Below are 18215 nucleotides of genomic sequence, written 5' to 3'. Positions count from 1 at the left end.
AGATTATGCCAGTATGTCCTTCACTGAAACAACCCCTAAGAACTCAAAACAACAACTCACCCTTCAATAGCTGGAGACCGGTCAGGACGAGTACTTCCCCGAGACCTGTATCTTCTCGTCATTGGCAATCTTGGAGGCCGACTTGGTCCCCAAAAGTCAGTGTGAGTTTGGTGACCCCTCTCATTGGCTCTATTATCTTGGTCCAGTGGACTGCTAGTTAGAAATGGTCTAAAATCTTGTAAAATCATTGTGTGATCCAGACGGTCCCAGAGCTAGTAAAAATCAGTTTTAAAAAATAAACAAACAAAACACACATTAGGGAAAGGAAAAAAGTTATTTTTAACACTGAAATTTCAACAGCTCCAAAACAGTGAAATATATTTCCCCAATTCTACATAAGAGAGCACTTGCCTAGAATGAGGAAGACTCTGGGCTCGATCCCTAGCATTGTTTGATTATAAATAAATAAATAAATAATCAAATAAATAGCTTAAAATTTGAAGCAATGAATTTTCTTCATATGTAAAGAAGCAAACAAATTCCTAGGCCCTTTTCTTAACCCGCCTCTGGCCAGTCTCCCCTTCAGAAGTATATGAGCTAAAGGTAAGCAAAGACATCCATCCCATGCATAACTAACTCAGATCAATAGTATACCTTGGTGTTTTGTCACAAGTGGAGTCTACATTCCCAACAAAGCAAATACATTTCTCCAATTGTAAAGAATACATCATCACCACAAAGTAGAGATAGATGTCTATAAAATACTTCTCTTGACTTGGCATTCATATCAGAGAGAGGCTGTGTCAACGCTGTGCCAAAGTGTGGCTGTATGTGATAAAGGCACTCTGTTGTACACATTTTCATCATTAATACGGGTGGGAGGAAGGCTCTGTTTGGGAGGAGAATCACTAAGCAAAGGGGAAAACGAAAGGTAAAGTAACATTTTAAAAGATTTTTTTCAACTTTGTGTGTCTTTGCATGCATGAGTACAGTGTTCAAGGAGGTTGGAAGAGAGCATGGGATCCCCTGGAGCTAAGGTTACAGGCTATTGTGCTGGGAACCCCAACACCAGTCCTCTTCAAGAGCATCAGGTGCTCCTAACCACTGAGCCATCTCTCCAGTCCAGAACAAGTTTTTACAGAAAAAGACTCTTCTGCTTCACAAGAATTTTATTTTCAAGTAGGAAGATATAGATACCAATCCCCAAAATACCCCTACCCCAGGAGGGAAAAAGAAACTGCTATGGTTAGAAGCTGAAAAATCCCACACAGCATCTTGGGGAACACTGGGGTGGCTGTGGAACCAGCTGTCTCTCTGCTTCCTATTTGGGAGTGAACAGTCTCTGCAACGTGCTCCTACTATCATGGACTGAGCTGTCCTACGATGCCTCCCCTGTCACGCACTGTCCTATGATGCCTCCCCTGTCACAATGAACTACGACAATCTGAAATCATGAACCATAATAAACCATTCTCCCTTTAGACTGTCTGATAGGAATTGTAGTCACACAGATAACTAATATAATTCAGAAGTTCAGTATATACAGAAATTATAATATGTTAGCTAAAGGCTATCTCAAAGGAGACAGACTTGCATTTTTAAGATACTGCCATAGCATTCTTTTCAGTAGCAGTATGTCATGTAAATTTTATGGATTAAGATTACCATTGTACTATATTCAATGTATGCAAAATAACATATGAATAAAATGTTAAAAATACATCATAAGTCCATAAGCCACCTCTTAGTTTACCGCTCTAAAGCTACTGAAATTCTCTCTGTATCCCTCTCACAACCTCCAGAAGTAACTGCTATCAAATATTTGTTTACAATTCACTGGCTTTTTTAAAGATTTATTTATTGGTTATATACAGCATGTTTTTCCTGCACACCAGAAGAGAGCATCAGATCTCATTACAGATGGTTGTGAGTTACCATGTGGCTGCCGGGAATTGAACTCAGGACCTCTGGAAAAGCAGCCAGTGCTCTTAACCTCTGAGCCATCTCTCCAGCCCCCTTCACTGGCTTTTTAAAACTTTTTTATTTTAAAATGTTTGTTAGTACATATTAATTATACATGTATATAATGTATTTTTACCATATACACACACTTCCTGTGGTAGTTTGAGTGTAACTGGCCCCTATAATCTCATAGAGAGTGGCACTATTAGGAGGTGTGGCTTTGTTGGAGTGGGTATAGCCTTGTAGAAGGAAGTGTGTCACTGTGGAGGCAGGCTTTATGGTTTCTCATGCTCAGAATACTGCCCAGTGTTTGTCAACTTCCTGTTATCTGCAAGATACAGGACTCTCAGCTACTCCTCCAGCCCTCTATCCGCCTGCATGCTGCCATGTTTCCCACCATGAAGAACCTCTGAAACTGTAAGCTGCCCACCCCAGTTAAATGCTTTCTTTGAGAGCTGCCATGCCGTGGTGTCTTCTCACAGCACTGGAAACCCTACCTAAGATGCTCCCCGTTAAATTCTTTTGTCCTTCTTTCACTTCTGCTTTCCTCTTACTCTTCCCAACCAGTCCCTTCTACTTCAATGCCCCTTCTGCTTTGTTTTTTGTTTTTGTTACTGTTTTCTTTTGTATGTGTGTTTTTGGTGACCCACTGAGTTTCAGCATGGTTGCTCACAAGTGAGGCTATTTCAGATTTATCTGCATGGGCACCTTGCCAGTAGCTACACCACTAAAGAAAATGATTCTCCTTCTCCCTTTACATGGGTTTCTTAGGATCCCAATTCTAGTCCTCACTGAGTACTTTAGCGACAGAGCCATCTCCTAGTCTGGTTAACTATACTCTTTAGATTACTGTTAATTGTTATCACAACTAATAAAGTAGAAAACTCAAAGCACCTTCAACATCAGTGGAGGAACTTTGCTACTTGATTGGAAATGCAAATTGGTCAAACTAATAGTACTAGTGTATTTCTAGCCTACTTTCCTCCCCAGATGACAGTGTGCCCAAACTGTAGAACAAAGAATAAAAGAGTACCTCTCAGAACTTTATTCCAAAGCAACACTAAGGATAAGAATAGTTTCAGGTCATCTCTCTGAGAGCAGACTTACACAAGCATATGGGGGAGAAAGCTCATTAACAGAACTGGGTCTTCAGGACACAACTTACATAAGTAGACTCTAACAGTGAACAATTACAGAGTCTTAGTAAAACATTCAAAAGAGTCACAATTTGACAAATTTGGTCTTGAAAAACAACAAAAGAAGTTACTCTCAGTAGAAGTAAAACAACAAAGCTTCCAGCGTCATTATAAACAAGAGAGAGCGCTGGGGCAGCGGAGCACACTTCCCACAATGAGGATTGGAGATTGGATGCCAGCACTCATGTAACAAGCTAGACATCCCAGCAAGCACTGAGGGAGGAGACAGGAGGAACACTAGGGTTTGATGGCTTCTGGCCTGGCCAAGAAAACTCTGCCTAAGGTCCTCTCTTGGCCTCCACACATGCACACACCCAGACAGAGACACACAAAAATACGTAAATAATCTCTTAAAATATAAACAAAATAACCAACAGGATAGATGGCATCTTCCATTTGGCAGAACTTTCTCTGAGCCAACTACTTAAAATGTTAAGGTCTGTTCCTCAGAGTTAAACAGCTAATTTTATGAAACAAAAATCTCACTGTTAGTTATTAAAACCAAGGTAAATACAAATATATTACAAGAAAACATGTACAAATATGTTAATAGCAGCACTAGTCCTAAGAGTCCCAGAGTAAACGTCCAGTGGCCATCAGCTAATAGACACACAATACTAGATAGTCACAAGGAGCTAGGTAGGCTCGGCTAGCAGCAGACTGCTTGTCTACATATTGAAGCTGGGAAAGTCTCAGCACTAAAAGGAAAAAGTGAGTGCCTAACAATGCACTGTGCAGCCACAACAATGAGGAAGCAGTGATGCATTGTTAAAGCATGATGAAACTTAAAAAAATCATGCTAAGTAGAAAAGAGTCCATCAGAAAAGGTCACATATTATGATTGTTCCTGTTCTACACAGAAACAGAAAATGGACTGGTGGTTGATTAATATGGGGGAACTGTGCAGAAGTAATAAGTATAAATTAAACATTAATTTACATTTACATATATATAAATTAAGCCATTTATTTGGGATGAAAATCTGGGGTGATTCTACATTGACTCATCACAATAAATATGAATGGATTATCATCTCTTTTTGTTGTTATTTTTAATATTTTTATTCCTTGAGACAGGTTCTGTCTATTTTTTTTTTCAAGACAGGGTTTTCCTGTCATGACAGTGGAGAGCATGGCAGCTGGGAATGTGGCGGCATGCAGGCAGACATGGTGTTAAAAAATTCTACATCTTTTGTTTTTTTGTTTGTTTTTGCTTTTGTTCTCTGCTTCCTGAGTGCTGGGATTAAAGTTGTGGAACACCACTGCCCAGCAAATTCTACATCTTGATCCATAGTCAATAGTAAGTGAACTGTCTTACTGGGCATGGCTTAAGCATGTATGAGACCTCAAAGCCCACTTCCATAGTAATAAACTTCCTCTAACAACACCACACCCACTCCAACAAGGCCACACCTCCTAACAGTACTACTCCCTTTGGGATTCATTTTCTTTCAAACCACCACATAGGACTATATTATTATACACTCTGTTATGAAACTGAGTGTTTCCACTTCATATACATTTTTTGAGACAATGTTTCTCAATGAACCCCAGGGCTCACCAGCTGTCCAAGGAAGGTTGGGGAGCCACCTGTCTCTGCCTTCCCAACACTGGTTATAGATATATGCCTCCATAATGTCTGTTTATTTCCCACTTAGGATCAAACATGGCTCTTCATACTTGTACAGTCAGCACTTTGCAGATTGAGCAGTCTCCTTAGCTACAGAGAGTTTGAAAATCAAGAATGGCTGTTAAATTTTGTAGAATGCTTTTGTTGTAAGTTTTGAAATAAGATAATCTTTTTTAGAGTATTAATATGGTAAATTATATTGGCTTGCTTATTTTTGATTGTTGAACCAACCTTAGATTCTTGGGGTAAAGTCTACTTGATCATGATATACTTCCCATTTTATATAATGCTTGTTAAAAGTTTTACCTATGTTCTTTACATCTATATTTAAAAAGATACTGGTCTGAACTTTCCTTGAAATGTCTCTTTTAAGAACCGAAATTACCTTTTTATTTTTTTTTTTAATATTTATTTATTTATTTATCTATTTATTTATTATGTATACAATATTCTGTCTGTGTGTATGCCTGCAGGCCAGAAGGGGGCGTCAGACCTCTTTACAGATGGTTGTGAGCCACCATGTGGTTGCTGGGAATTGAACTCAGGACCTTTGGAAGAGCAGGCGGTGCTCTTAACCCCTGAGCCATCTCTCCAGCCCCCTACCTTTTTATTTTTGAAAAGTACTTAAAGTCCTTTAACATAGTAAAACCATCATTTTATCAAGTCTATTTCTAATATATATGTAGTAATATATGTGTGTGTATATATACACGTGTGTTTGTATATATAAAAGAATATATATGTAAATGTGGGTGAGTTCACAAGAGCCCAAAATAAAGAGATATTAAAGCTGGGCAGTGCTGGCGCACGCCTTTAATCCTAACACTCAGAAGGCAGAGGCAGGCAGATCTCTCTGAGTTCGAGGCCAGCCTGGTCTACAGAGTGAGTTTCAGGACAGGCTCCAAAGCTACAGAGAAACCCTGACTTGAAAAAAACAAAAAAAACAAACAAAAAGAATAAATAAAGGGATATTAAATATATATCAGGGAACACTTACAAGTAGAGAGGTGCTGGAAGCTGTGATCAGATCTCCAAATATCACACATAAGAGAGCAAGAGAGACCTTTCCTATCCCTATAAGAGATCATGTCCGGACACAGAAGCCACACGCTAAGGCTGGTGTTCCCACAATACACACACACACAAAACAGTGCATCCTTTCATATTCAAACTATCTGTCTTGGTCATTTTCTATTGCCATGACGAACTACCATAACCAAGGCAACTTATAAAAGAAAGCATTTAATTTGGAGTTTCATTGTTCCAGAAGGTTAAAGTCCTTGACCATCATGGCAGGGGCACAGCAAAAGGCAGGACTGATGGAGCAGTAGCTGAGTGCTCACATATGATTCAAATGCACAAGGAAGAAAGAGAAAAAGACTAACTAGGAATGACATGGCTTTTTTTTTTTTTTTAAACCTCAAAGCCCACCCCCTCTGAGTCCATCCCAAACAATTCTACCAACTGTGGAACAAGCCTATGGGTGCCATTTTCTTTAAACCACCACATTCCACTCCCTGACCCCCATAGACTTGTAGCCAAATCATAACACAAAATGAACTCAGTCCATCTTCAAAAATCTCTACAGTCACTGAGTGGTGGTGGCACACACCTTTAATCCCAGCAATCTGGGAGGCAGAGGCAGGCGGATCTCTGTGAGTTCGAGACCAGCTTAGTCTACAGAGCGAGTGCCAAGACAGGCTCCAAAGCTACACAGAGAAACCCTGTCTCAAAGCAAAAAAGAAAGAAAGAAAAGAAAAAAAGAAAAGGAGGGAGGGAGGAAGGGAAGGAGGTGGGGGAGAAAGAAAAAATCTCTACAGTCTTTCAGTTTCAAGACTGTTTAAAAGTCCAAATTCTCTTTTGAGACAAGGCAATCTCTTAATTGTAACCCCCTGTAAAATCAAAAACAAATCACACACTTCTAATATACAACGGCACAAACTACGCATCATCATTCCAAAAGGGAAGAAAAGGGAACATAGTGAGGAAAATACTGGACCAAAGCAAGACCGAGAACCAGCAGAGCAAACCCCCACTCCTGTAACTCCATGCCACTCTACCCGCCCAGCTTTGCTCAACATGCTTCTCTGTCTTAAGCTGACTGCACTCCCTGCTGGCACGTGTCTATCCCACGGCGCTGGCATCGCTAGCATCCTAGGATCGCCAACACAGCCAGGTCTCACTGTCACAGTTTCACACAACAGCCTCTTCAGGCCTCTATATGGGGCTCCACTGCCACACGCCTGGCCTCAGCAGCTTTCCTTAACCACGGAGGAAGACTCCACAGCCCTGTACTCCTGTATCTCTCACGACTCTAAAACCAGAACCACCATGTGGCAAGTTCTACTGCCTGCTTGGGATGGTACCTGCCCCCTCCTTGAGTCACAGGCAGTATAAGCTTTCCTTTGTTGTTGCTCTTTAGAATAATTCCTTGGGTCTTTCCTTCCCACAGGCTGCAGGCTCTGCTGGGTGGGAGTCGCTCTGTGCACCACTCCCTTTATTTCCATGTCTCCTTATCTCTTTCCGCATAAACCAAATTCCCAGTTCTTTCTTTCTCCTCAAATTGTACATTTTGTATGGTTTTTTTTTTTGCCCTACTTATTCATTTTCATTGTAGATCTGCGTAAGAGTGGTCACTAATAGCCAAATGTTAATATTAGGCCACCTTAAAATCTACCAGTGAAATTTGTACAAAACCCTTCAACCTAGCCTCAGGCAAATTATTCAGATAAAGACAAAACACAGCCACAGTCTTTGTCAAAATATGAAAAGAATGGTCTCTAGAGAAGCTGCTAATATTGCCCCCTCTGAATCTCCTTGAGCAGGGCTCCGCAGCCCACACTTCTCTTAGCACTGCTGTCCTCCAGACTCCCACTAGGATGGCAGTTAAACCCCACTTACAGGCTCATAGCATTAAACCACTTCCCTAGAACAAAGTGACAAAGTTGTCCATATTTCTCCAAAAAATAGCATGGTCATGTCTATTACAGCAATATGACACTTCCTAGTACCACTTGGTATCATAACTACACCATGACCAAGGCAACTTATAAAAGAAAGCATTTAATTTGGGGGTTCTGGATCCACAGGATTAGAGTCTTTGACCATCGTGACAGCGAATATAGCAACCGGCAGGTAGGCATGGCTTTAGAGCAGCAGTTGATAGACTATATTTGATCCACAAGCACAAGACAGAGTGAGTGCTAACTAGAAATGGTGTGAGTTTTGAAACCTCAAGTCCACCCCCCAGTGACACACCTCCTCTAACAAGGCCATACCTCCTAATCTTCCCAAACAGTTCCACCAACTGTAGATCAAGCTTTCAAATATATTAGCCTATTGAGGTTACTCTCATTCAAACCATCACAATATCCCAGCTTATTAAATTATATGATTACTATGTCATTATCATGGCCATGGAAGCCATTAGATGACATCATAAGGTGAGTTAAATGGCATTAGAATAGCTGCTCTGAAATAGTTAATGCTGACTGTCAACTTGACAGGATCCAAAAATATCTAGGAGATGGGCCTCTGGGCATCTCTCTGAGGCATTATATAGACTAGGTTAATCAAGGAGGGTGGCACCATTTCACAGGCTGGGGGCCTAGACTGAATGAAAAAGAGAAACTAAACTGAGGAACAGAACACCACCTACGTGTCTCTGGGTATCATATGACCGGTTGCCACAAACAGAAAAGGTAAACGGAAGCAAGGTATGCTGTAATCACAATATTTCAGAGAAGAATCATGAGTTCAAGACTAGCCATTGTACATGGCAAGTTCCACACCAGCCTGAGCCACATGAGACTCCCGACCACACCCATCCCCCTAAAAAGAACATAAATATTAAAATTTTGTAATACCAAAGTAATAAAAATGGACCCTCAAAAATCTGAATATTCGGGGCTGAAGAGATGGCTCAGTGGTTAAGAGCACTGAGCACTGACTGCTCTTCCCGAGGACCCAGGTTCAATTCCCAGCACCCACATGGCAGCTCACAACTGTCTGAAAATCCAGTTCCAGGGGATATGACACCTTCACACCAATGCACATAAAATAAAGTTAAATAAACCATAAAAAAATCTGAAGATTGGTTACCATCATGGCAGACTTTTTAATTTTGCCCATTTTTCTTTCTAGACAGGGTTTCTCTGTGTAGGCCTGGCTATCCTAGATCTCACTCTGTAGACCAGGCTGTCCCTCCAACTCAGAGTTCCTTCTGCCACTGCCTCCCAAGTGCTGAGATTAAAGATGTGCACCATAACCACCTGACTAATTTTATTTTTTTAATAAATATTTATCTATTTTTAATTACATATGTATATGAGCTAAGAATGGGTATATCCATATAAGAGTATGTGCACATAGAGGCCAGAGAAGTCAGATCCCACTAGGGCTGGAGTTATAGATGGCCATGAGTCACCCAGTGTGGGTACTAAATACAAAACTCATGTCCTCTAGGAGAGCAGAAAGAGTATTAAGAATTTAAAACTGTCTTAGATCAAAACAAATGGATATCAACCTCTCCTGGAACTTGCTCTGTAGACCAGGCTGGCCCAAACTCACAGAGATCCACCTGCCTCTGCCTCCCAGGTGCTGGGATTAAAGGCGTGCGCCACCAGCACCTGGCCATTATATTATTCTTGATCAACTCAATGCTTTCTGCAGGCAAAAGTTGAGATGCCTACCACAGGTCCCAAGTGCACCCAGGGTATGAACTAGTATGGTGGAAGGTGCTGATGAAAGCAAAAGCAGAACAGTCCCACAGATTATTGTTCTCCTCCTAAATGACCTCATACTCCCAGTGTGCTGCTGCTGATAGAATAAACTACTAAACCCAAGTTAAAAGAGAACCCGACCTCTCATTTCCACTTTTGACCTCACCACTCATTCCTAACTCTTCACTACTACAGGAAAGATTACCTGGTTGAAGTGTAGCAAGTGCCTAACCACCAATTATATTTCTCCAGTGGTGAAGTTATTGTATTAGGAAGCTGCATAAATGAAAGAAAAAAGATGAAAGTGGGTCTGAGCATTTGTGCCTACTCTGCAGCCTAATTCTCAGATGGATCATCACGTATAAATTAGGATACCTACTTGATCACAGCTCAACTGTGCTGTCCAATTCAGTTCAAGAAAAATAATTTTTTTAATTGGGAATGATTTTATGTGTATGGGTATTTTGCCTGCATTTATATCTGTGCACCATACATATGCACTGCCCAAGGACTCCAGAACAGGACACCAAATCCTCTTGGAGGGGCTGGAGAGATGGCTCAGTGGTTAAGAGCATTGCCTGCTCTTCCAAAGGTCCTGAGTTCAATTCCCAGCAACCACATGGTGGCTCACAGCCATCTGTAATGAGGTCTGGTGCCCTCTTCTGGCCTGCAGACATACACACAGACAGAATATTGTATACATAATAAATAAATAAATAAATAAATAAAGCCAAATCCTCTTGGAACTGGAGATTCAGATCACTGTCAGTCACTCTATAGGTGCTGGGAATTGAACCCTGGTTTTCCGGAAGAGCAGTCAGTGCTCTTAACAATTAGCCACATCTTTAGCCCCCCAAAATTATTTCCACCTATCTGGTTGCTATATTTTATTTCTCAGTATGTTTTAGATTCAGAAGGGCAAGAAAGAAGTATAACTCCACGATCAATCATTACATATAACTAAATATATCTACCACAAGACAATAGTTTAAATAAACAGAGCGTGAGCACAAAAAGAAAATTAAGTCAAAAAGTATAGATTAATATATGATAATTCATAAAAATATATAAATAGGAACACAAGAAAAACAGCACAAGCCTAAGTAAAATTTTAAAGGCAAAATACAAGAGTAAACTCAGTAGGCAGTGGTGGTGCACGCCTTTAATTCCAGCACTCAGGAGGCAGAGGTAAGCAGATCTCTGTAGGTCAGCCTGGTCTACAGAGCGAGTTTTAGGACAGCCAGGGCTATACAGAGAAATTCTATCTTGAACCCCCCCACACACACTCCCCTGCAAAAAAAAGGGGGGGGGGGGTTAAACCCCATGATTGCAACTGAAAAGTTATGAGGCATGCATAGGGGAGATGGAAAGTATTATGCCAAAGAAAAATTTAAGAATAAAATAATGAGAATATGGGAAATTTTTATTTTAGAAAACCTTCTTAGGCTGGGCATGGTAGCTCACTCACACCTTTAACCCCAGCACTCAGGAGGCAGAGGCAGAAGCAGGCACATCTCTGAGTTCAAAGCCAACCTGGCCTATTTACATAGTTCCAGGCCAGCAAGGGATGCACAGTGAGACCTGTTTAAAAAACAAAGCAAACAAACAAGCAAGCAAAAACCCAAACCTACTTAATGCTGTTTTATCTTTCAGTACTCATGTCTCAGGAAAAATGTGGAAAAAAAAAAAATCAAGAAGGAATCTCCAAATAATGCAAATGGAGATATTCTTAATACTTTTAACACCTTTGTTTATTGCCACCATAATGCATCTTATGTAACAGAACAAATTTTACTTACATAAACTTCTCAGAGCACCCTGTCCTCTTGTATACCTGAAAGCTCTTTATCTTAGCCGATCTGAGGCAGCAGCCATAGTCAATTCACTCTGTGTGTCCTTGAGACTCTCTTCCTTCCCCTCCCCTCTCCCCTCTCTGAGAGAGACAGTGTGTGTGAGTGTATTGTATAAGTGTGTGTGTGTGTGTGTGTGTGTGTGTGTACGTGCATGTTTTGGACACTGTAGCAGGGCCTTATCCTAAGCCTTATACCTCTAGTTCCAAAAGCTTTCCTGCACTGACGTGACCTGTCCTGACAAGTGATCTCACTATTACCAGGTATTAGTAAGAGAGGTTCAAGTAATCAATGAGTCCTCAGGGAACTGTGAGCTCACTTACCAGGTTATCATCAGCAACCTCAGAATAGCAATGATCTCTCATTCTTCAAACTTCTGGGGCATCTCAGACTCACCCTTCTTAGCCCTCACACATTACTCAAGCTTTGTCGCTATGTAACTGGTAAGCCTCTTCTGCCTTCTCACCCAGCTGCCCTCCCCACTCCAGCCTCCTCAGAAGGGAAAATAAACAAATATTAAATATTTGGGAAATTTTCTTGGACTCAGATTTTTCTAAAATATCCATTTAGGGGGGCTAGAGCGATGGGTCAGCAGTTACAAGCACTGGCTTCTCCTCCAGAGGACCCAGGATCAATTCCCAGCACATGGGAGCTCACAACTGTCTGTAACTCCTGTTTCAAGAGGTTTGACACCCGCACACAGACATACATGCAGATAAACATCAATGCACATGAAACAAAAATAATTTTTTAAAAAGAAAAACTATATATCCATTTAGAAATTCAGCTAATTATGAAAAATAATTTAATTGTCTAACCAACACACTAAAGAAAAACGCAGTAAAATCAAGCATAAGCCGTTGGTAAAATAACCCACTAGAAAAGTGAAAGTAAGTGCTGTTGCTCTAGATAATTTTATTTCTAAAAGGCTTCATCTCCAGATACATGGGCATAAAAAAACCATAAAGCTTAAGAATACTATTTTGAGACAGATCTTTTTTTTTACATTTTTTTTAAATCTAAACCCCCACTATATGAAGTACACTCATGGCTCTAATCTACCAGCTCCTTACCTAGGACAGATATTGGGCTCTACATACCTAGCATGTGTTAATTTACTCAATCTCACAGACGGGCAGAAAGACTGAGAACTCTTGCTAGAGTTACACAGTTAGTAGGTTGCACACTCAGGATTTGGAGTCAGGTAACCTGGTTCTGGAGTCTGCTCATAGTCACCTGTACACGATCCTTCCTGGAGACTAAAAGACCATCCTCCGGCTGTACTTTAGACATCTGCCCCCACAGGAGGCTCAGGACACTCTCTGTGTCCTGTCTTCTCACCCACCTCATGTTTAACTTTGTTCTTCAGCTACAGAGTAATGCTACGCAGGCAAGGAAACCAGACGTTGGCTTCCTGCCCCTACTTCTGGCAGAATTGCTACATACCAAAACAATTCTCACCTAATTCTTCAAAATCCCTGGGAATTTCTAAAATATTATAAATACATTTTTCCAGTTATAAAATGCAAAACATCACTTTAAAGAGAGGAAATTAATTCCAGCAATCAGGAGACAAAGGCAGGTGAATCTCTGGAAATTAGAAGCCAGCCTGGTCTACATAGTGAGTTTCAGGAGAGCCAGAGCTAAATAAGGGGACCTTGTCTTCAGAAAGGAAAAAAAAAGAATAAAATTAAATATTGAGAAATAGTGACAAGAGAATTCTACAGAGAGAAAACTGGGCATGGTTACATCCTTGCTACAAACTTGTCTGTCACTAATAACTAAGAAACATGAACTCGCAACCATCACTTCTGCAAAATTAACACCTGAAGGATGGCCCACGCCACAGTGGCAGATATAGCGATACTAAAGTTAGAATGCTGACCACATGTATTTATTTTCCCTCTTACTCAATGCATCTCCTCCTCATGAATCATACATACAAAACAGACAGATCTATTTCCATTTCCTAAAAGAGGACAAACACTTAAAGAAAATCAAGTGAAGTTTCTTCTGCATATGCACCATCAGAAACTGACGGTCTGTGTTCCTAGGAGTAGCACACCCTGAGAAATGCCGAAATCAAGAAGACTGCTAGCCTCACAGAATATACTTTAAATGCTTCTCAATCTATCAACAAGAAAATACAAACGAGTGGTCAAATACATGACCTGTCCTGAGTTATACTCACATCAACTCATCTTAAAGCAGTTAAGAGTCACTAAAAACCACAGAATAGATGTTAGGAATTACCATAGGCCATAAGCAAAAGGAAACATCCTTAACACAACTCTTGACTATAATGTCATCAACAGGAGAGGAAGACACATACAGGTCTTAAGATAATTTTCAAAAGGAAAAAAATTCAGTGATTTGTGGACTTATTAACTATTGCTCTTCAAACATACCACCAATAAATTTTCAATTTGCACACAGATATCAAAATATTTGGCTGGCTCTCCTGGAACTTCAGTTACACTTAGAAAAGTATGATTCTGAAGCAAAAAGAATACATAAATAAAAATTGAAAATCAGGGCTTGGAGAGATGGCTCAGAGGTTAAGAGCACTGACTGCTCTTCCAGAGGTCCTACACTCAATTCCCAGCAACCACATGGTTCACAACCATCTGTAATGAGATCTGGTGCCCTCTTCTGACCTGTAGGCATACATGAATACATAATAAACAAACCTTTTTTAATCCCATAATTCTGATTATGAAATTAAACATTAAAAATTGTTTTGGTTATATACCATCTTTCCATGCCCAGCAACAGAGAGATACACAAGTAACAGAAGAAAGTAGAAGTATTTGTTATCCAATGTACTGGGTTTTCCCATAGGATCAAAAATCTCTGAATGACTAAAAGCACGGAATATGAACACCATTCAACTGTATACTTAAGAACAGTTTAAGAGTTAGGTACAAGGGCATATGTCTATCATCCCAGCTTTTCCAAAGGCTAAGGCAGGAGGATCAGCTGAGCTCATGAGTTCAAGACAAGCCTAGGCAATAGAGTGAAACCTTATGAACCTCTTCTCAAAAGAAACAAGAGGTACAAATAGTTACACAGCCCAAAGAAAAAGAAAGAGATCAATGAAAAGCATGTAAATAACCAAAGTATTCCAAATTAAAAAATAAATGATAGTCAAGGACACAGACTAATACCCTTGTGTTCTATTTTCAAATAATAGTTCAGAATTTTGTTTATTTATTTATTTATTTTTTGACCAGGCATGTTGCCATATACCTATAATTCTAGTTCCTGGGATGCTGAGGCAGAAGGATTATGGGTTCAATGCTACAAAGTGAGTACGAGGCCTGCCTGGACCGCATATGGAACCCGCCTCAGGCACAGAGAGACGAGAGACGAGAAAGAGAGAGAGAGAGAGACAGAGACAGAGAGAAAGAGAGAGACAGAGACAGAGAGAGAGAGAGAGAGAGAGAGACAGAGAGAGAGAGAGATTCAACATAAGGATGCCACATTATATAAAGAAATAGTAGTTAATTAATAAAAGGTCCCATCTTAGGATCTGAAAGGCCATACTACTGTGTTAACAAAAGGTAAATGCTAAAGTCCAGTATTGTACAATGTTGAAAACTGCTTTATTAATTTGGATAACAATTCATTCAGGGCTGCCACTGCCACAGAGGCTACAGCACTACTGATATGCAGACAGCACAAGCTTCTAATTCATACACACAAAACAGCAGCAGGAAAAGAAAACAGAACCCAGTTTGAAATAGGACAGCTTACAGGTTACAGCGTTCTCCTCAGAAGAAACATGCCCAGTCCCTAGCTACTGAGGACACAGGTCTTTCCAGGGTACCCTTGACCACATTATTCTTACACGTTCAATTTATCTTTGATGTGAGGCTGCGCTAGGTGATTACCTGTCCTTACTTTAATCCCCACCCACTTCCTAAGCAATTTCAACAGTCAAAGGAAAACTTACCTCTGCAAAATGTGTTGCTGTGCTATTGTCTATCCGGCTGCCAGCACCACCTAAAAAACTAAAGAGAAACAGCAATGGTGGTGATTCTTTTCCCAGGAATGAGCTCCTTCCCAGAGCTAAATATAGAATGGAAAATGAGAACAAAGCTCAATAAGGAAAAGTAACTCAGCCCACAGGACACCTGCCAAAGACGCTGTGTCCGTGAATATCTTAAATAAAACAGTAACAGATAGGCAAAAGAAAATTGTCATACCAAACAACAAAACCAAGTGGCTTTCAAATGAATTAAAGCTACATCAAATGGAAATTTAGGGGAAAAGGCCATCCAACAGAATGGCCAGTAATAATTCAAAGTTAGCCTAGCAAGGGAAGAAAAGTAAGTAAGTATCCTCAGAGAGTCTAAGAAAACAAAATGTTTCACTATGAAACCATTCAACCAGATATATGATTAAGACTGCTGAGGTTAGTATCCTCTGGAATTATTAAATATGTAATCTAAAGGGTGTGGTATAGATTAGTAGATTAGAAGAGTTTCGTATCAAGTTTTTCTTTGAGTCAAATAGAAGTAGCACATGCCTTTAATCTCAGCACTCAGGAAGCAAGAAGCAGGTGGATCTCTGTTAGTTTGAGGCCAGCCTGGTCTACAGAGCAAATTCCAGGACAGCCAGAGAGGTCTCAAAAAAAAAAAAAAAAAGAAAGAAAGAAAGAAGGAAGGAAAAACAACAACAAAAAAGAATTTCTTCTTTGAATAGGCTATCCTATTCTTTGATTATCCTACCCACCCTTCAAGGCTACACCCTCCATTAACCACTTCTGAACTCAGCAACCAAATATGACTCCTCCACATCCCTCTATAGTCTGACTCTGGTTCTAAGTTCTGTTATGTTATAAATAGCTAGAATTTGCCTCAACAATTTCAGCCCTTCCCTCCTTCATAAATATAAACTGAAAGGTCAAAAACTGTGCTTTTATTATGAATACCTCATATATATGAATTTATTATTTGTCAGGTGTTACATAATAAAAGCATTCCTCACCTCTGAAAACCTTGTGATGGCATATACCTATAACTCCAAAACAAAAGTTGTTCAATTAATAGCACATGTCTACGTGACAAAATACCTCTTTTCAAGGACCCAAAAGAATAGGAAGAAATTAAATCCCACTGCTCATGAAATTTGCAGAGAAGAAACTGCCTAAACCTTTTGAGAAAGGAGGGTAGACTGAATCACAAAAACTGCTAGATAGCTCTTCATGTAATAAATACAAGCATCCATCCTAATAATAAAACCTTTGAACTACTACAAACTACTTTCATTTTCAGGATTACAGTATCAGTCCAGTCCTGAGCTCACTAGGAAAACAAACACACCCTAGTTAGTCTAAAACCAAAAGCAAACATTATTTGTTCTGTTCTCATTCTCAAGCCTTACTCTGATGAGAAACCACTTGATACTGTGTTTCTGTCAGAAGTTAAAAATGCTTTTAAAAAAATCATTTCGATTGTGCAACAAGGTACTGGTAACATCTATACTAAATAAGTAATTGAACCACCAGATTTCAGAGTGCATGACTGCATACTTTATTGTCTAAACCTAACAGGCTTCCAAGATTCATCCTTTCCTGAGTGGTGGGGTGGAGGGTGGGAGTGGGGGTTGTGTGATTTCTCTGTGAGACACAGCCTTACTACATACTTCAAATTGTTCCTGAACTTACTATGTAACCCAGACTAGTCTCAAACTCATGATCCTGTCTGCCTTAGCCTGCCAAGTGCTGGGATTACAAGTGTGTTCCACCATGCCTGGCTTCTTTCCTGTCTTTACTTCCTGATTTCAGAAATTCAATTGTTATCTTGTAGAACTCTGCTACCCTGAAACTCTTTCAACATTTCTTTTCTTTAAAATTCTTCTGCACCTTAAGAACAAAAGAACTAAGCATAGAGAAGGGATGACAAAACTAACAATATTCTAATAAATTTTACAAACCTTAAGAAAATGCACAAGCTGTCCTCTAGTATGTGTGGAGGCAGACGGGGCTCATGGCTTATATTTACATGCAGATTTCCTCATAGGGATTTGTTTTTCTGGAACTAGGGTTGAACCTAGGGCCTCACACAGGAGAGGTAAACACTCCTACCACTGAGCTCTATTTCTCTTTTTACATTTTCTTTAGAGACCAGGTCTAAGTTGCCCAGGCTGACCTGCGAACTCTATAACCCAGGCAAGCCTTATGGTCCTATGATCCTCCTGCCTTTGCTTCCTGAGTGACTAGAATTTCTGGCTTACAGCATCAGGCTCAGCTCATTTTTATCATCTACTACTAATCACTGCAACTGCTAAGTACAAAGTCAGCACATACTTATAAATATTACAGAAGAAAATAATAATTCATCGCCTGAAAGACTCCAAGTCTAAGAAAACTTCTTCCCTCATTAAAAATACTGATTTTGCCGGGCAGTGGTGGCGCACATTTTTAATCCCAGCACTTGGGAGGCAGAGGCAGGTGAATCTATGGGAGTTTGAGGCCAGCCTGGTCTATAGAGCGAGTTCCAGGGCAGAGAAACCCTGTCTTGAAAAACCAAACCAAAGGGGGGTGGGGCGGGGAAGGGACTTCATTCAAAATCCAAAAGATTGACATTTGAATAGTTGCCAGTCTTTGACCTATACAGGCACAAACAGAAGAACTGAGTGAAAATAAAATCAATGAAATTCATAGTTCCCAAGTATCCAGCTTGCAGTTAGTCGTTATACTCAGGTATATCTGTACTTTGTATAAAAGTTCTCTATGTCTAAAGAAATCTGAATTACTATTTTAAAACTTGGGGGAACATCCATAAGTTACTCTCCTACAACCAGTAAACTTCTTATTCAACACATGCAGAGCATAAGTGCCTTAAATATAT

The 18215-nt window shown here is 40.0% G+C and overlaps 1 protein-coding gene across 1 annotated transcript in view; it reads right to left on the bottom strand.

Annotated features, from left to right (window-relative positions):
• Window positions 1-18215, bottom strand: part of Rnf115 (ring finger protein 115) — a 64648-nt gene that overhangs the window by 11179 nt on the left and 35254 nt on the right. Inside the window, exons 3-4 of the mRNA XM_038311748.1 lie at window positions 15314-15371; window positions 61-272 (exon numbers count right to left, since the gene is read on the bottom strand). Coding sequence (XP_038167676.1) covers window positions 61-272; window positions 15314-15371 — 270 coding nt within the window. The remainder of the gene's footprint in view (window positions 1-60; window positions 273-15313; window positions 15372-18215) is intronic.

This window comes from Arvicola amphibius, chromosome 14 (genome assembly GCF_903992535.2).
Source record: "Arvicola amphibius chromosome 14, mArvAmp1.2, whole genome shotgun sequence".
NCBI classification, from domain to species: Eukaryota; Metazoa; Chordata; class Mammalia; order Rodentia; family Cricetidae; genus Arvicola; species Arvicola amphibius.
This window is presented reverse-complemented; position numbering and strand designations above follow the sequence as displayed.